A 23,007-nucleotide genomic window follows, 5' to 3' on the forward strand; every position below is an offset into this window, starting at 1 on the left:
ATCAAACGTTTACTAAACAGTTCCTGTAAGATTTCACAAGGGTTCAGTTGGAATTTGTTGCTGTCTTTGGCTCGCGGTCGCTGATCTCAGATCGGACCGGGAATATGCCGCGGCTTGTTCCTGTGGGAGAATTTACTTATCACGGGATATCATCTGGGATATTGTTTGAGAAATGTGCTGTACAAAGTGTATCAAATGTACTTCTGATGAGATGTTAAGCTGTGCTTGATACGGTAGATTGTTGGCGTGTGTTGCAGAGATCATCTGTTATCCTGGGAATTATGGATAGTTTTGGGATGCATCCCTTAATGGGAAAGTTTTTTTTGTATTATAGCTACTCTAGGGATGTCTGATCTCTTTACTCGTTATGGGATCATATTGGACTTTATTTTCCTCATAATTTGTGGTTATAAATACAGTTCCCCAACTCTTTATCTTTCAAAAAGTTAAAGTTTAACTGAAATGTTTCTCATCTTCTTGAAAAGCTTTTGATCTGCTTCAATGTATTACAAAAATATATTTGTGCCAACATATCAATTGATTTCATTTGAAAACTAAAATGTTATTTGAATAAGAAAGTCAGTAAGAGCTCAGAATAACTGTAAACTTCTTTTAATGTTGTTGAAATAAACATCTCCGGGTGTTTGGGGTTTTTAGTCACAACATAACTTAGTAGTCTGTAGTGGAAAAGTGACCCTAAACTTTTGAATGGTAACTCATGACTTTTAATCTAAAGGCTTTTCCCTTGTGTTTGACACCAGGTGGGTAGACAAATATGAACTGATTAAAGATATGATGAATGAGTTGGAGTGGGTAGGGAAAGAAGGACAGTCATCAAGTGTGAGGCATACATGAGAACTTCTGTTTAAAAAGTTTCCCAGCATGCACTTCATGAAGGTTGAGTGATTGTCCAGAATTTTCAGAGCTGTACTTAATTCCCAGACCAAAATTTCCAGTGGAGGCTTTTAAGAAGCTATAATATAAGATTGAGATTTAAAGGAATATTCCACTTTCATAAAAAAATCCCAGTAATTCCTCACCCCCATGTCATTCAGTTTCAACGCAGCTTCAAATGGCTCTAAACGATCCCAACCAAGGCATAAGGGTCTTCTCTAGCTAAACATTTTGTCAAGAAAAATAAAAAAATCTGTACTTTTAAACCACAACTTCTCACCTTGCACTAGATGTGTTACGCACTAGTCTGACCTTATGTATTACGTAATCACGTGGAAAGGTCACCCATGACGTATGTGAAACTACCGCTCCATTGTTTACAAGAGTGGAGAAATATGATAGATTTGACGTTGTTGTATGTGGTACTAATTAAAATGTTTGTGTCAGTTTATATTGTTTAAAATGGTCCGCAAGTGTGCGTTTCACATATGTGACGCGTCACACGGCTAGTGCAAGATAAAGAGTTGTGGTTTTAAAGTGCTTATTTTTATTTTTCCTGGAAAAAATTGTGATCGTTTTGCTAGATAAGACCGTTGAAACTGCATTGAAACTGTAAACAGTCCAATAAAGTCTATTAACTCTTTCCCTGCCATTGACGAGTTAACTCGTCAATTAAGAAACGCGCTTCCCTGCCAATGACCAGCTTTCAATCATCGGCAATCCATATTTCCGCAATCATCCACAAGATGGCGCTCTTACGGTACATTCACACAGGACGGAAGGGCGTTAACGCTTGGCGGAAGGCGTGTCTGAAGCGTGGCCAACAGCCAATCACAGTGGCCACAACATATGCTCCGGTCTTCCATAAACGTAATTGGCTGGCTCGCACTAGGTTATTTGCATAAGGCAAAGTCAGTTGTACAAAACCTTTCTTTTTAGTAAACTCTGTGTACACAAACATAGGAATGAATGGGGCTAGGCTAAATGCTAACACATTCACAACGCGCTGTACAGTGCACGCATTGAAAAAAGATAGGTATGTATTAATTCGTCTAGGTTGAGGTTATAAAATAGTTTAATATTGCAAAAATGTAGACTATTCCTTTAAGAAGCTAAAATATAAGACAGAGATTGTCTCTATGATTTTTCCAAACTCTAGTTCGTACATTTATTCTGTTCATCTGTTTCAAAATGGTCCACAGTTTGATTTTTAGATAGGTAGAAAGTTCCTCATCACTAGATATTCTGGAGCTGAATGTCATCTTCTCTATGGAGTTGACTCATATGTGTGCTGTGTTGACAAAGGCCTTTCTTTTTATAGCCTTAGTTTGGCTTTACTCTGCAAGGTTCCCACGTTTTTGGAAACCTGCAAATATCAGGGAATTTATACAATTTAGCATTTTTCCATGCCCCAAACTGTCTTAAAATCTTTTATAGGTAACATTAATGTTTTTAGTTTTGTTCTGCAATAACAAAGAGCTAAATATTAGATGCTTGTGTACACTTAAAAACAAATCATAACTACTAGTTAGGGATACAAAATGAGTACTAAGCAAGGAGTAGTGTAGAATGGCATAAGAATAAAACTCTTTGTCAGAAATGTAGCATCTTTGCCTTGTTTGTTTATGTCTATTTTTACTATTTTGATTTTGCTTTCAGCTACTGATAAGAGTGTTGGATTGTTCTTTATTAGACATTATAAATCGATTCCACATAATTCGGCAAAGATTAATGATATATAAAAAGTGATAATTCTGCATATTCCCCTCAAAATGGGCACAGAGCTGTGGAAAATGTGTATCTGGGCATGGGTTCACGGTTCTCACAGTCTTGGAGAATGTAAAAATATTATTTAAGAATTTAAGACTGCATACTTCTTATTGCCCAAAACTTCAATCAGACAGTTTTGTTCAGTTTAAGTAAAGTCACTATAAAATAATAAATATAATCATTATTTAGTTATTAATTAGGACCATCCAAACAATTCATTGACTAAAGCTGTGAGAACCCTCTCCCATACTTAATAGCCAGTTGGCAAACAGGTGCTGGTACCACATGTAAACATTTAGTAGATACTGAAGTGCAGAAACAGACCACTGGTTTGTTCTGGGTGTCCTAAAGCCAGGCCTTAGTTCACAATATGCCCATTATTTCACTGAATATGTGTCTTGCTGAAGTAGCAATGTGTTTTCTGCAGGATTCACTGGAATGACTGACATGTCGTTGACTGTTCACACAGAATACGGTTGTCAGTCCTGTATTTGAGTCCTTACTATATTATAATTATGTTCACATATGATTCGGTTATTTACGAGAATGACAACCGCTTGCTTTAACCAAACTCACACCCATACATTTTCAGGACTGACAACTGCATTTATGGAGAAACGCTGCTGTGTGAATACATCTGTACTGATGGTGGTGTACCGGATCCCAGTTGATCCGTGATCTGTATAGATCTGTTGTGTGAACTCAACGTTTTCAGACTCACATCTGTAAGTCAATACGGTTGTCAGTCCTAAACATTTACAATGACAGTGTTATGGTGCATTCACACCAGGCGCGAATAAAGCGTTAAGCACGAGTGATTTACATGTTAAATCAACGCAAAGACGCCATAGACCTTTTTTTCATATTTTTCCACAAACATTGAACGTAAGATTAACGTTAATCTTAGTACTAGTCTTCACTAGATGTCACCCTCTTTTTTGCCTTGCGCGATGTTACCAAGGAGTGAGAGGCGAACCTATCATTCATTCTTTCAGTGCTTAATTTAGCGGTTTCAGGTCCTTCATCGACGTTGATGCCACCTTCACATAAAAAGTCAGCGGTATGGAAGCATAAGATTTCGCAAGCTTTTAATTTCTTTTTATTAATTATTCAATTGTTAACTTCTGTTCACTGTTCTTTTTTATGAATATAGTATTTGTATTAAATCTATATTCATTGAGTTGAATCGAGTATAAAAACCGTCCCGAGAACCGGAATCGAATTGAGAATCGATTTGATAGCCTGCGAATCGAAATCGAATCAATCTGGAACTTCTAAATCGATACCCAGGCCTAGTAGTCATGATTACCACATAGCAAGCTAAGGTAGAAATACGAAACATTGACAGTGTTATGGTGCATTCACACTAGGCGCGAATAAAGCATTAAGCACGAGTGATTTACATGTTAAATCAACGCAGAGACGCAATAGACATTCTGCGGTGCGATTTGCGTGGCGTAAATTGTGCGTTTCAGGCGTTTGACACATGTAGCGTGTGATTCACGTTGCGTTAACCAATCATGAGCTTTTTTCTAGTAGTGACGTGATTACGACGTTAGCGAGTTGAGGCAGAAATATGAAACATTTACAGTGTTATGGTGCATTCACAACAGGCGTGAATAAAGCGTTAAGCACGAGTGATTTACATGTTAAGTCAACGCAAATACTCGATAGACATTCTGTGGTCCGTATCTCACGAATGGGGTGGCTTGAATGAGGCGGCGTTACTTTTGCGCTTTAGGCGTTTGACACGTGTAGCGTGTGATTCGTGCCGCTTTAACCAATCAGAAATTTGCTCTAGTTGTGACGTGATTACGACGTAGCGAGCTGAGGCAGAAATACGAAACAACAATGGAGGACAAAATCATCATCGCTGTATGTGGACACCCGGAGCGGTACGACACATTTTCGTACTTGACGTGAAATTTCATGGCCGAATGAAGCGAGTTGACTCAAAATATTCAAGCGTCCAACTACATGCGAAGAGCGTGTTTTATTCACTTCTGGTGTGAACTCTTTAGAGTTACTGTAGCCTTGTTATGACTCATTATTTCTTTACGTTTACAGATTTTCAAAAAGTTCAAAAGTCCTCTTATCTTTGTTTGGCGTTGTTAAATAAAGCCTCCAGGCAACTACTGTACTTTGAGACCTGAAATAAATGCTAGAAAATGAGGTTGGGTCTGTCCCACAGAGCTAATGGTGTTCCGGTGCCAACGGGAATGAAAGTGAGATTTCTGAATTGCCCTCACAGGCTCCATCAGAGTCATTTATAAAGGGTGCCGTTTATCAGTGGGCCTGTATATCATGACGGGACGTTTTTATGGTGCTGTGGTGTCTCCGTGACTCCGGTGGCCTGCAGGGTTAGAGCTCTTTTAATAACATTGTGGTAGTGATCATGTAGTGGGTTACGTTACTTCCAAAACAAATGCTATGTTGTTGGTCTCATTCAACTGTGTGTTCTGACTCTGTCACCCAGGAAATACCTACAGACTGAAGTGAAAATTGGTCTGGAGTTGGTAGTTACATGTTCAACTCCACTGTGCTAACCTGTTGGGGTGTTTATATTATAATATAATCATTTTTAATGTTTCAGCTTTATGAAGGAATTTACATGAAAATGACCAAAAAAAACAAAGTTTCAGTTTTGACAGATATTGATATTTTTGGAATGAACTCTCAATTCTTTGGAAGATCTGAAAGTCATGCATATGTGTTTGGGTGAAGCTGTCATTTTTGGACATATGTGGGAATGTGCAGCATAAACTCTAGCAGGCTGTGAAATACAGACGACTGACATTATGGCTCTGGGTTAGATTCCTGGAAAGGGTTTAGATTAATCCAGGACTAGGCCACATTAGGACATTAAAGTAGTTTTTACAAACTAACAAACTTACTCATTTGAAACGATTTGTTTGAATGAATTGTTGAAACAACAAAACTGTCCAACACTGAACTCGCAAGACGTCATTGTCAGCACAATTCATCCCTTACATCACTCACAGAGAGTGTTTAGAAAGATTTGCCCTAAATAACATTCTAAACTAAAAAAAGACATTTACTATTTTAACGTTATGATGATTAAATAATTGATTAGGTCTGCCAAAGAAGGATTTTATCTTAAAGCAATGGTAAAAAAGAGCAAGAAATGATGACAGCAGAGTGTCATGCATGGTGTGGAGCAGGTTGTAAAACTCTTCAGAAAGCCCAGTCATCATTAAAAAAAAAATACTTTGCTTTAAATAGTGATATTTTTACTAGTGCTGGGCAAAGATTAATCGCGATTAATCGCATGCAAAATAAAAGTGATTTTTTTGCATAATATATGTGTGTGTACTGTGTGGACTGTAATTATTATGTATATTTACCCACACACATATATATAGTCATTTTTTTAGATTTTTTTTATTTATATATAATTTTTCTTTATTTATATATCATATAGAATATATACAAATATAAATGAATATATGTATACACATGTAAATGTTTTTTAAATACATACATGAATGTATTTATATAATGATTACACATAGCACACACTCATATATTATGCAAAAAATCACTTTTATTTTGGATGCGATTAATCGCGATTAATCTTTGCCCAGCACTAACTTTTACATTTCAAAGATCTGCTAATGATAAGGACATTTTAATTATTATGTACAAACAGAAAATCGGCCAAGAAAATCAGCCGTCGGCTGCCCTGATTTCTAAATATCGGAATCGGCATCGGCCAGAGAAAAAACATGTCGGTCGACCTCTAATCTTGAGACCAAGCAATGGCACTCATATGTTAAGATGTGTCAGTACAAAGTGTTTTTAAATTAAGGCAGCTCAAACATGGATTTTAGTCTGGGACTAGTCCTGTCCGGGAAAAGCATCAGAAGATTGTGGATCTAGTCTCTACTGTATCCAGGACTTTATTAGTTCTTGTATTCTTGAGTCACCTTTATTGATGTTATTTTTATTTTTCATTATTTTACATGTTAGCCATACACGTATCTGGTCATATCTGGTCATCTTTCATCTTTGAGACAGACAAAGGTATCTTGCATGCAGCAAAGAAACTGAAAATATGTCTTTGTATATTAGTGGATGTTTTGCTAGTGCCCAATATATTTTTTTGGCGGGATCTTTTAGGCATGAATTAACCTCACAGTAGAGCATAATAATATAGTTGACAACTGTTGTGTGAATAGTCCAGTTTTTCTTGTTTTATATGTCAGTCGTGTTTATTCTTTATTTAACCAAGCAACTTTGTTTTTAACCTGAAATATGTTAGTTGTGATCAGTATGGTTTAGATTTTTTATGTTTAGATGATTTTTATATAAGAGAGGTTGACATTTTAAGGAAAGCTTCATGTTTCATGAGCTGCAAGATGTGCAACATTTACAACACAAATATTAGTTACACTCCCATTCCCAAATTATTCAAACCTGTTCCTAAATCTGCTTCAGCAATTCACATTTCATTATCTCTTTCTATTGAACGGCTATATCTGTGCTCCTTACTGGAAAACCTTTTATTTGTTTTTCATCCTGGAGAAACAGAGCTGTGACTAATCTTGCATTCATTCATTTTCACTTCAGCCGCATGGAATTCCCGTGAGGAATGTTGGGGAATTCTTGCATTATCACAGTCCTGCTTAACCTTTCACCACTGTGTGCAGGGTATTCTAGGGCTCAGTTATATGTTGAACATCTGTGGTACAGTGAGTCCATTATCCATTGATATTATGCATCAACTTCATAATAATGATGTTGATATTTAAAAAATCCAAATAATGCCATTGCAGTGGTCAGTTGTTTTCTCTTATTAAAATGTTTCCATAACATGTAGATTAACATAGTTTACTATTACTGACTGTCTATTTGGTATAATGGTATATATAGATGAATGATGTTTATTTAGTGACATTGTGGTAACAGTGTGAATTACTTTTTTATTGGTTATTTTTAACCAATTTGTATTTAGGCCAAGCTATTTGTTGTGTTTTAGTTTATTGTTGTCAAAAGGTAGACTATATGGCTTTGTTTCACTTTGAAAAAGTGGAATGAACTGTTGACTTCCCAGTAGACTTCATACGGCGGGAAGTTAATATTTTACTTTAGTCAGATAACAGCAAGTAACCACATACAGTATCTGTAGCTGGTCTGTTAAGGCCTCAGGTCATAATGAATGTTTTTCTTCTTATAGCGAGGTTTTCTTTTGCTCAAGATAATGATAGAGGTGAATGAATATAGGTGAATAATATATGGGATTGAATTGCAGTATTTTTTGACTGAATCTGTAAGGGCAGAACAATGCAATGTTGTGAGGTCTGCAGTATGTATATGTTATGAATGCCTCATGTCAGGTTCATTCAGTTTTTACAGCCTCAGGTAAAAGTGTAAAAGAAAAACTCTTATAAAAATGTCTCAGCTTTCTCTTAGATTAAGTTTAGTGAAGCATGTTATGCTAGAGACACATTAAAGTGCGATCACAGGCAGTGGAGCATCACACAAACTTTTGTGTCATTTTAAATATTTGCGATCGCACATTGCTTGTAAAACGGCTGCAGTGACACAGAAATCTCAGAAGTGAAGCGCCATTTATTTTTGCATTCCGTTTTGTCTCTTGACCAAAAATCGATAATGCGATTTTCTTAAATTAAACTTAAATTTAAATTACCGGCAACAGTCTGTTCAAAATTAAATGAACATTAAACATTAACAATTCTTTGCCTTTACAGAATAAAACTAAAAAAACAGCCATATGCAAAGCATTCTGGGAACCAAAATCTGAAGGAAAAAACTGTAAAAGGTTGATGCTTTGCATCAGGCTGTTATTTTAGTTTTATTCTGTAAAAATAAAGACTTCTTAATGTTTAATGTTCATTTAACTTTGAACAAACTACATTTAAATCTACAGTAAGTTACTGCCAAACATCTGCATAACTAAAAAACTTTTTACTTAGTGTGTATGTTCCCAGATTGTTACACAATATTGCATTTGTTATAAGAATACAAATTGGTTTTGATTAATTTGACATGCTATATATGAGAGGCACACTAATGGGGTACACACCAAACGCGAATTCAGCGATTTGCACGAGTAGATTACAAACAAAGTCAAAGATGCGAATAGCACAAACTCGCATGGGGTGATGCGAATGACGCGAATTGGGCATCGCATTTGCCATGAAAACATGTGCTATTTTTATTAAACTTTGCGCAAGTTGAAAATATACACAAAGTTAAATCCCGCGAGTAATCAAGAGCGAGGAAAGCGATGCTTCGCGTTTGGTGTGTACGTAGCATCAGGACAATGAGACATAAAATGAGAGAGAAAATGATTTCACACTTTATAGTTCCTGTAGCTCAGTTGTTAATTAATTACCAAAGGTCATGGGTTCAAACCCAGAAAACATATGTAAGTGTAAACCATGAAAGCACTGTTTGTCGTTTTGAAAGAAAGTATCTGTCAAATGCATAAATGTAAAAATATAACTTAACATCTGAGACATGCTACAAAATAGTGACATTAATTCTGTTTATTATCTTCAAAAGACTATAAAAACAAAATAAACTCTCAGGCTCCTTTGTCTAAGCTACAACCTGCTTGTCCTCTGAAACATCAGTTGTTGTTTTGTGAGTGTCTGGATATGGGAACATGAGAGATGATGTTACTGTAGGGAAGGTACAGTTACTTTGGTTTGAGTCAAATCTGAACCCACAAGCATCAGCACGACTTCATTTTCTGCCCTGAAGAGACAAATGAGTCATTTAACTTTAGGTGTTGAAAACAGTCGTCTGAGGTTTGTTTAGACCTGTGATTTGTCCTGTCAGTTCGAAAGAGAAACTTCCCTCCTGGTTTATTTATATCCAGATGTTTTGAGGTGCAGGTTATTCAAGAACGGGTAGTTTTTAGAGCAAGACTGGTGTAGAAAACAAGTGAAGAATAATTTGATTCTGATAAAGTTCCTCACAGTTCTTTCTGTTGTTTTGTGAATCGGAGAAGATTTATTGGCTTGCATTTTTATGAGGGAAGATTTCCTGTTTAGGAGCGTTTGTTTTCTTTAAAGCTGTCAAACTTAATGTTCAACTCTCTGACCATTTATGGGCACTAAACTAGACAAACAGGGACAAATTTAGAGCAGTCTGCAAATTGATGGGTATTTCTGCACATATGGATACATTAATTCAGTTTTTAAAATGTATCTAGTCAGTCACTTCACAGTAGCCCAAAACTCGGTCTTGGGTAGCTAGAAAATGTTTAAAAATCTTTAGAAACAGAGAATTTGTCAGCTGTCAGAGAAAACACAAACATCTGGGATTGCAATCTATATTTATTAAGGCCATTGTTTTTTCTTTTGATGTCATCTTTTCAGCTTTATTAACTGAGATACGGCTCCCCTCCATCTCATTGTCTTTTCGTCCTATTTCCTTTTTCAAGGTGAATAATTTTTTTCACTGTCTGCAGTCACCTGTTATCAGGATATTTTTGTCTGTTCTGCATCATTGAATGGGTGCTTAATGGTCCATTTTCATGTTTCTATTATCTCACTAGCTCAGTTCATTATAGAAACGATTAATTTCTTTTTTTCATAAGTTGGTGCCCATCATTTTCTTTTCACTAAAACATCTTTTATCTCTTTTGGCTCCTTAATGCTATGCATCACCTTTCTTGCTGTGATTTATGAACGTTTTCCTTTGAGATACACTTTGAGAAATGTGATACTGCCTGTGAAAACCCAGCTAATGTATTTTTTTGTGATTTACTGTTTTCTACATAAATCATCCTACATAATATAAAAATATAATCTTGATTTATTTAATATTGACTGAGTAAGATTATGTCAAAGATGTGAAATCAATGAGTGAAATCAAACTTGGATACTCCAAATCTCATCATTAGGTTATAAGACTTTAACCTGGACTTCACAGACAGGCCAAGGCCAAGCTCAGATACAAAAACATTACAGGATGTTTATAGGATTTTTATTTAGCTGTGCTTTGTGATTGATATAGAGGAGGACACAAGCAAGATTATTATTTTATTAGTATTATTATTAATGATGATTATTATTATTATTATTATTATTATTAATGATGATGATTATTATTAATTATTATTATTAATAATAGTTATTAATTATGTATTATTAATAATAATAATATTTTTTATTTATTAAAACTTTTATTCTGCACATCGAGATTTAGTCGCGATTAGTCGTTATGCAGCCCTATTAAAATGAGATGTTTTTTATCTTCGACATAAATGATGGGCAAATGAAAATGTACTGCATGCCAGGAAGGTGGTGGTCACAGGATAATCCCGGGCTCAATTTCGGGTTGTGTGGTTGTCATGACGCTTTAAAGATCATTCATGCAGAATAGCTTCATGAAAAGAAACGCTTGGTGAGATCAACAATGACATCAGTTTGTGGGAGTTTAGGATCTGATGCTGTGTGACTATTCAGTGTGTGAGATAAAGAGCCAGAGGCGAATACTACAACAAAGCCATGTCCACTGCCTGTGTACCACTCTGCAGATGGCACCATTAACACTTAACCTGTCTATTGTGTAGCTTTGTTTTCTTAAGGAGGGTAGAACCGTTACATGATGGAAACAAGATCTCTTCCTCTTTTGATCTAGTCAGAAGCTTATCACAGATGTTGATATACAACAGACTGAATGTTTGAATGACTTTCCTTTGATCTACCCCAATACTCAGTTTAAAGGTGAAGTGTGTATAGTATTAATATTGTTATGTATGTCTAGAGATGGGAATTCGAATTACTCAGGCACTCAGTTATTTGTGAGTATTTGTGTCAATCTTATATTAATGTATGTATGCATGTCCTAGTTAATGTATTAAAGGGATAGTTCACCCAAAAATGAAAATAATGTCATTAATGACTCACCCTCATGTCGTTCCAAACTCGTAAGACCTCCGTTCATCTTCAGGACACAGTTTAAGATGTTTATATTTAGTCCTAGAGCTTGTTGACGCTTCATTGAAAATCTACGTACAGTATGCTGTCCATGACCAGAACATCATCAAAGTAGTCCACGTGACATCAATGGGTCAGTTAGAATGTGTTGAAGCATCAAAAATACAACGACTTTATTCAGCATTGTCTTCCCTTCTGCGTCTGTTGTGAAGCGCATGCGTGAGACTAAAGTCACGCGACTTCAGTGACACGGATGACGTACGACACGGCTGACGACGTGTTATCTGGTGCGCCCAGGCTTCGTTTACAGTCTGAGGGAGACGCTTGCTGTAAGTTTGAAAAAAAACTTCGCAAACATGTCTGAGGGTAACACCTCATCCGATGTGGTACTAAAAAAGTATTGTTTACTGTCCCCAGTGGAAAGTCCCCAAAAGTGAGCTGACCTGACTAAACCTATGAGGTACTATGCAATGGAAAATCGCCATAAAGTTACTCTTGAAGACATTTCTGCATTTGGATGATCTTTTTGATTAACCAATTGCAGGCAGTAGTATTTAATGTTTTCATGGGTTCTGTTATTTTACAGTTCCGTTTGGTGTCGCTAATGGCACAGACATTGCACACTTTACCTTTAAGCCTGGGTGCTTTACTCTGTTGTCAAGTAGTAAATAAGAACCTTAAGACCTTTCAGGATCTTCGTAGGTACTTTAATCTGTGATCGGTGCTGAGAGACCCATCGCAGGTCCAGCTTTAGAGAGATAATACAGATGCCCAAGACATCAGGGAGGCAAATGTCTCTTTGAATGAGGTGAAGATGAAGCCTCTTTATAGATCTGAAGTTTCTTTCCTGTCGAGAGACTGATAGAATTGCCCCATGATGATTTTCCGTTCCTTAGGATACGGTATCTTTCTTTTGCACAGTGGAGATTGTTCTGTTAAAGTCTTTGTTCTGTCTGAGAGCCACATGTTGGTTTAATTTAGTTCCTGGGTCGGATCAGATATGTGGAAGATGACAGAACTTGTGGGACTCTTGCTAAGACTCTGTGAGGTTCGGACTCCGTGAACTCTTCAGAAACCTCTTACTTTAAGCTTTCAGACATGCATGAAACGACCAAACCAGGACTTTATGACAGCTAGCTAGTAATGCATTCATGTTAGTCATAGTGCTCTATCATTTGGATAATTAGCTAAACCTTACAGTTTACATAGTAAAGATACGGTTTCACAAAGTGTAGGGTCCTGATAATTCACTTAATAATTAGGGCTGTGTTGAAAAAATCGATTCACCGATTCTGAATCGATTTTCATATTAATTTCTAAAGATCGATCCGTAACTCAGAGGATTGATTTAATAATTAATAACTTAAACTTGCTGTCACTTTTTGCGTAATTCAAATGTGAAAGTAAAATGCGCACGTCTGCATGCGCATTTATAAGCCCACCGGTGGGAAAATTCTGTCACCGCAGCAACCCTAGATTGAATTCACGCATGCGCACGAGGTGGAAGGACGTTAAAACAATGAACATGGCGGTCAGTAACGTTAAGCAAGCAGTTGTTTTAAAAACTCCAGAAATGCAAATAGTATCAATATGTTGCATAACTACAGTCCTGTAATTCAGGTAACAGCTGGAAAAAAAATCTTTTCAAAAACACTAATCTAAATCTCAAAGATCGGATCAGATCGGATTGAATCGAATCGAATAATGATAATCGATTCAAGATCTTGAGAATCGGAATCGAATCGATCCTTAAAATTTGAATCGAAACCCAGCCCTATTAATAATTCACTTATAACACAAATAACAATTAATATGACAATTATTATTTGCAGTGTTTATCTAGCTGTATGTGTTTCACATTATGATGACAGTGAAGGACGTCGCAAAGCATGTACAATGTATCTTTACCCTTTATCAGGTACTTATATTTGTAAATAAAAAAATTCATGTTTTTCCGTGGCAATACCCAATTTGCGTAATTTGCATTACCCCGCGCAAGTTTGCGTCTATTTGCGCCTTTGTCTATTTGCACCTTTGTCTATTTGCGCCTTTTTGTCTATTTGCGCCTTTTCGTCTATTTGCCCCTTTTCATCTATTCGCGTCTTTTCGACTATTCGCGTCTTTTCGTCTATTCGCGGCTTTTCATTTATTTGTGGCTTTTCGTCTATTCGCATCTTTTCATTGACTTTGTATGTAATCTACTCGCGCAAAAGTTTAATTTCCGTTCAGGGTGTAACAGGTAATTTTATTCAAATTTTGATATAAATATACATGATGATATGATGTGCTGTATTTTCTCTCATTTTGACTAAATAAATGCTGCTGTTAATCATTATTTTGGGTGAGCACTGAGCACCTCTCATTTAAAATGATTTGTCCCCTTTCGAGACCTAACAAAATCTGGTCACCCTATCTGTAGTTATAACTTGTTCACTCTTTGTGTGCAGGATGAAGGGCACTGTCATGCTTCACTTTGTTTATAACATAGATTCAGTCAGGGTGGCAAATTCTTGTTCTTTCATATCAGCAGATTCATTTTCGAGGTGCTTGAATCTTTCTGGAGCAGCCCCGGAAGAAAGATAGACGAAGTGCCAGATATGGTCTGGTATGTGACGTGCTGCTGTAATTGCTTGCATGTGCTCCACTGTTAAGCCTTTTTAAGAGGTTGACTTTACTGTCCCGTAACAGGAAAACAACAGGCAGAAAGAGGAAGTCAAAAGTAGATAGTTCAGAGATGAAACGCTGTGGGGCAGTTTCCTGGACAGGGTTTAGCTTAATTCAGAACTAGGCCTCAGTTATATTAGGACATTTAAGTAGTTTTACAAAAAAGAATACTGGTATGCATCTTGAGAAAAAACAATGGGACTGATACATGTTAAGATATGTCAGTGCAAGGTGTTTCAGTACAAATGCATCTCAAACATGCATTTTAGTCAGGGACTAGGATAAGCTCTGTCTAGTTAAATAAACAAACTTGCATCCAAACATAAATCATACAATTGTTTACTAATTAATTGTCTTCTTACAGTAGTCGAGTTAAATTCAACACATTTTTAACAACCTAAGGAACAACAGATTTGGTTTAATGGTATAGATATTTGAACTAGGGATGTGCACGATATTTTCGATCTGCAATAATTATTCAAAACATTTTTTTTTGCGCCTCCACAAGGTAAAGGCATACTGTTCTTGAATGCTCATTTAATGCTTTACTACGTCATCTGTCTTTTACAGACTTAAAAAAATAAGAATTTTACAATTATATTTTTTTACTATGTTTTCAACTTAAAGGAATATTCCATTTTCTTAAAAGAAAAATCCAGATAATTTACTCACCACAATGTCATCCAAAATGTTGATGTCTTTCTTTGTTTAGTCGAGAAGAAATTATGTTTTTTGAGGAAAACATTGCAGGATTTTTCTAATTTTAATGGACTTTAATAGACACCAACAATTAATACTTAACTCAACACATAACAGTTTTTTTCAACGGAGTTTCAAAGGACTATAAATGATCTCAAACGAGGCATAAGGGTCTTATCTAGTGAAACGATTGTCATTTTTGACAAGAAAAATTACAAATATACACTTTTAAAGCACAACTTTTCGTTTAGGTCCGGTTCAGCGCGACCTAACGTAAATGTGTAGTGACGTAGGGAGGTCACGTGTTACATATATAAAACACACATTTGCGGACCATTGTAAACAATAAACTGACACAAAGACATTAATTAGTATCAGTTGACATACAACAACGTCGGAACGGTCCTCTTTCAACACACTTGTAAACACTGGGGCGGAGTTTCGCGTTCGTCCTCTGTGACCTCTTGATGTGATGACGTATTGCGTCGGGTCACGCTAGCGCATGACGACCGGATCTAAACGAGAAGTTGTGCTTTTAAAGTGTATATTTGTTATTTTTATTATCAAAAATGACAATCGTTTTGCTAGATAAGACCCTTATGCCTCGTTTGGGATTGTTTATAGTCCTTTGAAACTCCGTTGAAAAAAACTGTTATGTGTTGAGTTAAGTATTAATTGTTGGTGTCTATTAAAGTCCATTAAAATTAGAAAAATCCTGCAATGTTTTCCTCAAAAAACATAATTTCTTCTCGACTGAACAAAGAAAGACATCAACATTTTGGATGACATTGTGGTGAGTAAATTATCTGGATTTTTCTTTTAAGAAAATGGAATATTCCTTTTAAAACACATACAGTCAGCTCCATAAATATTTGGACAGAGGCACATTTTGTGTGATTTTAGTTGTTTACCAACATTTATTCAGTCATATAATGAATATTGGCTTTAAGTGCACACTCTCAGGCTTTATTTAGATGGTATTCACATCCAAATTGTCTGAAGGGTTAAGGAGGAATTACAGACTTTTAATATGTAGCTCCCCCTTTTTAAAAAGGCCAAAAGTAATGGGACAATTGACTCAAAAGCTGTTTTATGGACACATTTTTAGTTGTTAAATAATTTCCTCATAAATGAAGCATGTTAAAGATCTGGACTGTAGTTGATTTAAGTATGACATTTGCATTTTAAACGGTTACAATATTTAAGGAGCTGACTGTATACAAAATATAAAATTGTGGATATTTCCTAATTATAAGTTCTCTGTGAAATTTTGGCGAAATGAAAAATATTGTTGCAATGTCAAAAAAATATGTCTTAATAAACAATTTAAATAAACAAATAATGGAATATTTGTTTTTTATAAGCTCAGATATTCTCATTTATACCACGGGTCTGTTGAATGCTGCATTCTGATTGGCTGAGAAATGTTCTATGGGTGTTGATTATTTTTCTGTAAATCGCACACCTAATTTTTCAAATGTCTTAAAAATAGGCACCAGAGTAACGTTTGTGGTAACCGTGGTATAAGCGGAATAATTGACTCCGGTCGCGTCGTGCCGCATTACCACCTTGGTGTGCATTATTTTCTTATAATTCAATGGCCCGTCGTCAATTATTCCTTACATAATATATTACTTTAAAATGCTCATCCCTAATTTGAAAGTGACCTCGTTTAGTACTGAAGTTTGTATTTACTGTAGTAAAATAATCCAGTTTGCTGTGGATTGGCAGATATGGTATTTTTTTATATTTTTGCTTGTTTTTCGATTCAATGGCATTTGTTTGGACCGCCTAAGTTCAGTATGGCTCCAGATTCAGACACTTAATTTTCTCTCATCTCATCCATAGAGGGCTCTTAAACAGTCTGCCTATTTCACTGTGGGTCTGTCTTTGTGTTTCTGTCTGATGAAGTATGAATATTAGGATGAGAAATTAACCATCTGTAGTACAGAAATGAAACAAACCAAGCAGTTTGCAACGCTTAACATTTGCTCATTTAGTAGACTCTTTTATCCAAACAGATTACAAAGAAATCATTTTGTTAAAGTTTTAAAGTTAGATTCTGATGATATTATTTTATAGCTACTGTATATGACCCAACCCTCCTCTAAGGCTACTAATAGTTGTATAAGTAGATATATTGCATGCACCCATTGTGTTTATGTTCAGTTTACCACCTGCAAGTTTAAACCTACTAAACTACCTTCTCTAGAGTAAAGTTTACAGTGCAGGAACATAGTAACCTAATAAATATAAATGTTGTAATATGTTTGACCCATGCAGTTAACACTGAGAAGAAACATGCGTGAGGTGGTAAAATCTCACCGTTAACCAATCAAGTGACATAAGAAACCCAAGTTCAGTCATATACCATTAATTAGATGCGGAATGTTGGGAATGCATCAGCTTGTTTTCCGGAATAACAAGATAGCGGAGCCGAGCTGCTCTGAGCAAATATTGAAGAATTCTTTCCATGCCGGCCCACCAGTGATTACACGTGAGATTCGATGGACTGTGGGAAACATCCCTAAATTTTGCCAGCACAAAAATAGGAGTTATTTGGATTTGTTTGTTATTAGAAATCTTTGTAGAATGTATCTACATACACTATATTTGTGATTTGATCAAATTGGCTGTGTACAAACCTGTTATTTCACATCAAACGTCTTTGATGTCTTTACAGTGTAATCGTAAAAGGATTCCTGGAGTCACGCCATGTTCAAGGCCGTGCTGAGGAAGAGCAGAGACAATGGGAAAAACTGCAAGAAGGATGCAGGTATGAACACATCAGAGATGCTCAAAGATTGTGTGTGTGTGTTACCGGGCTTCCCAGCCTCAAAGAAACCCTAGAAATATCAGTGCGTTTTGAAATTGTGATTTGAAGGCATGGAAATTAATATAGGAATATGTTGTTTTAATCGGAAATTAGTCAGCGTGTCACTTTTTTTTGTTATTCTTAGGGCCAGATTTACTAAACGGCAAATTAGCATAAGAGCGCTATTTAAGCACAGATGGGAGTGGTAATATCTAGTGGTATATTTACTAAAAAGTCGCTAACAAATTACACAGAGCTGATGCTCCTTAGGTGCGAGTGATCTACTAACGCCTGATGTGCCTGAGTTCAACACCACAGACATCGCAGCTGAAAATTCAAGGTGTGAAATCCCAGCTGGCGAAGCCAAAGTACACTGAAAATAACTGGAGGACAAAAAATTAAGGGTTACAAGAAGTTTTGAAACACCTGGTATTGTGTGAGTTCTACTAGTGACTCCTTATTTATTCCCTCCAGCAAATAAAAAATAACATGGCTTGGCAAACAATAATAATATGTTAAAAAATCCTCTGCCTTGCACCATACGCTCTCTGATCTCTGTAATGCCTCTTCTATCAGCAACAATTGCAGCCATTTCAAGCGCAAAATGATTTAAAACATGCTTTTTTCTGCGTTAAATAATGGTGCAAATATCAGTAAAATCACACGGGCAAACATTAGTACCGTATTTTTCAGACTATAAGGCGCGTTTTTTTCATGACTTGGCTGGTGCTGCGTCTTCTAGTCAGGTGCGCCTTGTAAGTCAGTATGAATTAATTTTGACATTTATGAGGCAAGAGACATCATTACCGTCTACACCCGCAAGAGTCCTGTATTTATGTAATTCAGTGGATTCAGTGATGGGGAATGACGAGTCTGCAAACTTCACGCTAGTTGGCTTGTTCGGTTAATTTAGACCATTCAACCTTCCAGGTAAGTTCTGTATGCTAGGGTTTATCGTTTAAATAACTGATAATATTACTGTTAACGTACAGACATCTATTCAGCCTGCTGTTCTGTCTGCTATTGTTTAGTTGAATAACTTGCCTTTCCAGATTAAATGTCTGTTCTTCGGCTTGGATTTCGTGAAATAATTTTCTAAATAAACCCGACGTATAGTCCACTGCGACATATATATGTTATTTCGTCTTAATGACGCATTTTTTAATTATGCGGCTTATACTCCAGTGCGACCCCACCTTTACAGCGCTAATTATCCACTGCGCGTCTTTAGTAAATCCCAACAGTCGTTATTTAATGCCAAAATGATGGTTTGCGCTGGCGCAAGCATTTAGTAAATCAGGCCCTTAGTATTGTTTCATTTCATTGACATGAATTTACAACCTGTAAATGCAATTTGGATAAAGTGTAATTGCGAGTGACTGAAGTCATGGAAATTCATTAGGTATTTGGTTAGACCTTGATGTCATAGTTTTTAGTTAGTAATTTTCCAGCTGGGTCCACGTGGAAATGTGTTTTAAATGAAAGATTTCATAAACGGGATTGATTGGAGATGTCTGAGGTTCTGATCAGAGGATGTTTTGTGGTTGTGTTAGAGATCCGTCAGCATTAAACTAATCGGCTTGTCTGATTTATTCACGTGAATTTATGATGTGGTTTCGCTGCAGTGAGTTGTGTGAGGAGATCTGTCAGTATGATGTACAGAACTGCTGCCTGTGCAGTATGTTGTCACTGGGATGAAACAGATGGTTTCTTTGAGGTCATACACCTGTGTAATGACTGAACAGATACACAATACACACATGGTATGTGCTCACAATTATGTGAGGTCATTGCGTGTGTTTTGTGTCTTTAGCTGTTTAGGGCTGTTCTAGATTTTTTTTGTGGTTAAAAACAACTGGTTTAATTACATACCCATGAGGCGATGCCTATTTTTGTATAATCCTGTGAATGACTGAATCATATTTGAATAATCATCCTTGAACTTACTCTGTTTCTGTGATTCATATTTTTGGTGTTTTTCCACTCGCTTTTGAAATGAAAGTGATGTCACTACATTAACATCTTGAGGTGAGATGATCTCGATATGTGCGTGTAGTCATATACGCATCACTCTCTGTCATATTTGTCATATGGTGACATAATTGGCTTTCAATCACAGCACCCTTGAAGCTTCATAAAACTGGGTTTTTATGGGAGCAGCCCGTGGTGTTTTGCTGACATGTTGTTTTCAAGTTGTAGGAACATGTTCAACATGCATGAATCACAGATTTCACATCACTGTCCGTCTCTTTGTGAGAAACAGCTCGGGAAATCCCTGTATGTTTTTTGACACCAAGTCAGACTCTTGAAAATAAATCTCTCCCTTTGGTAGAAGATGCACTCAAAAAAATTCTGGGCTTATTTCAATCTAGCATTGGGTCAAAAAGGGACAAACACAGCCGTTGGGTTAAATTAAACCAAATTTTTTTTAACCCAATCCCCACCAGCGTTTTTAACTCTTTCCCCACCAGCATTTTTTTTTAAAAAGTTGCCGCATTTTTCATGATTTTCACAAAAGTTTAATGCCTTCCAAAAATGTTCTTCTTTAAATATATAAACAAACAATATATCAAATAAAAGAACAGACCCTCTGCTTTCAAACAAAAAAAGACGTTTAACCTTCATTAGTTCTTTTTTTATCACCTCTCAAATATGAATAAGTTTCTCCAAAAACACAAATTTTTAAGCATAAAGCTGAAATAATTGCATTTTTGTAAATAACTTTTGTAAGGGATCAGATTCATTCAGAACGATGATCAAAACATTCACAGAGTTTTAACGGTTTTTGAATTGGCTGATGCTATGTTTAAAGGACTGTTTTCAGATTGTTTATGATGAAATAGAACGGTTTTGACGGAAATTTCGACATATGCGGCTGCCCCGAGAATTTTCGGGTGTTTCTTGTATCACCCCCACCTCTACAATGGCTGCATAGGTGCACAGGAACAATCCTTCCTAAAATGCATTAAACTTTTGTTTACAAAGACGTGAAACTCAGCGAGTGGTCAGGGGTGTTCACTGATATGCTCACACAAAAATCGCTGCAAAAGACGCATTCCAACAGGTTTTATTGTAGTTTTTGTCCAACTCCATTGACTTGTATTAGATGTGCTGTGAGGTATTACTCCACACCGGGAACGTTGTTTGTATTCTTGCAATTGGCAAAGGCGGATTATCGCCACCAACTGGGCTGGAGTGTCTATTATTCAAGCTTTCAGTGGAAGAATATACGGGTGTGAGGCGTTTGGAAAAATACATCCACAAGTTTACAACAAATGCTAAAACACCTGTTAGAAAGCAAAAAGCGATTTTTATGTGAGCATGTCAGTGCGCGCCTGACCGCTCGGTGAGTTTTACGTCTTTGTAAATGAAAGTTTAATGCATTTCAGGAAGGATTGCTCCAGTACACCTATGCAGCCATTGTGAGGGTGTGGGGGCTGATACGACAGAAACCCAAAATTCTCGGGCCAGCAGCATATGTCCAAATTTCAGTCAAAACCTTTCTATTTCTTCATAAACAATCTAAAAACAGGGCTTTAAGTGTAAAATACCAAACTTGTCCTTTAACTTGGTCTCCATAAGTGCGACCAAAGGAGAAACAACAATGAATGACAATAGACACATCTGAATTCTCCAGCGGCAGCCATTTCGTTGTAAACAGATTCAACACACACACTCTTTGGTGACGTGGTTGATTACGTTACTGTTGATCATCTGTCCATCATCGTATAAAGCCCGCCCTGACAATTTGATTGGTTCGACCAGCTTTGGGTCTAGCATAGTAGCTCTTCAACGGAGAAACCCCAGACCGATCTTCCCGTCCTCAAAATGTTGTGGGCGGGGCTAAGATCGGCTGGCACCCAGGCTACCACTGGGTTAAATTAACCCAGAAAATGTTTAACCCATTCCCCGACTGCGTTTATAAAAAAAGTTGCCTGCCAGCATTTTTTTGTGATTTTCACAAAAGTTTTACAAAATATCTTTCAAAAAGTTATCTTCTGTAAATATATAAACATACAATATATCAAATGAAAGAACAGACCCTCTGCTTTCAAATAACCAAAAATAACGGGAAAAAACATCTTCATCCTATCTTCTTTTGTTCTCTTTGTATCACCTTTCAAATATGGTACATTTCTTTAAAAATACAACATTTTAAGCAAAAAGCTAAAAAATTGCATTTTTGTAAATAACTTTTGTTAGGGATCAGATTCAGAACAATGATCAAAACTTTCACGGAGTTTTAACTGTTTTTGAATGTGCTGATGCTATTTTTATCACTGTTACACACTTTATGAAGTTACTGTTTTTTTCTGCTTTCTTCAGTCAAATCTTTTCCCCTCTTTCCCTTTTACTGGGACAATCACTTCTGTTTCGCTCCGGCTGTTGCTCTGGATACAGAATGAGATGTTTTCTCAGCTCTTGATGTGGTGGATGCCAGAATGACTTTGCTGTCGTGTCATTTGATGTCCCAGTGGGAAATATTAGTGGCATATTTACGTCCAGGCTGGCTGGGACATGTGCACTACAAACTCGAGATGAATAGAAGCACATGGTGTCTGAACAGATGTTCATCTTTGAATTTGAGCAGCGTAAGCTGTTTTTCACTTTACTGAGCATCATATTACCAAAAAGCTTTTCAGCTCAGATTTAGTCTTGAGTTACCAGTGTTCTCAAACTGTGTTAGGATGTACAGCAAGCCCTGACAATACAGATGGCCCGCGGCCGGAGTGAGAGACGTTTGGCCAGAGTAATACTGTTAATAAAAAGTGAGGGTTACACACGCAGGACTCCCAAGACTGCTATTAGATGATCTGTTTTTACTTTCCTTCCTGTGGAAGACATTAACCCATCTTTCTGTATAAGAAACAGTTTTAATCAGTCTACAGTAGAAACCAGAAGAGAAACACATGGCCTGTAAAGAAGACTTTGTGAAACCTACTAAATATTCTGCCTTTTTATTACAGATTTGGGGGGCAATTACCCAGACAAGGCTTATCCTACTGCATGTTTGAGTTGCCTCAATTTAAAAACCCTAGTACTGACACATCTTAATATATCAGTGCCATTGTTTTTGTCTAAAGATGCACAACAGTAATGTTTTTTTGTAAGGTTTATTTGTTAAAACTGGTTAAATGTCCTAATATAGCTAAGGGCTAGTCCTGGATTAACCTAAACCCTGTCTGGAAACCACGCCCTGATGTCATATTTCTCATCTGCTATTCTAAA

The 23,007-nt window shown here is 36.5% G+C and overlaps 1 protein-coding gene across 2 annotated transcripts in view; it reads left to right on the top strand.

The window, feature by feature from the left end:
- tanc1b (tetratricopeptide repeat, ankyrin repeat and coiled-coil containing 1b) overlaps positions 1–23,007 on the top strand; it is a 166,418-nt gene that overhangs the window by 180 nt on the left and 143,231 nt on the right. For both annotated transcript variants that reach the window (XM_055216271.2, XM_055216272.2), the window contains exon 2: positions 17,647–17,739. In XM_055216271.2, coding sequence (XP_055072246.2) covers positions 17,679–17,739 — 61 coding nt within the window. In that variant the 5' untranslated portion in view covers positions 17,647–17,678. The remainder of the gene's footprint in view (positions 1–17,646; positions 17,740–23,007) is intronic.

The sequence above is a fragment of the Misgurnus anguillicaudatus genome, chromosome 17 (genome assembly GCF_027580225.2).
Source record: "Misgurnus anguillicaudatus chromosome 17, ASM2758022v2, whole genome shotgun sequence".
Taxonomy (NCBI): Eukaryota; Metazoa; Chordata; class Actinopteri; order Cypriniformes; family Cobitidae; genus Misgurnus; species Misgurnus anguillicaudatus.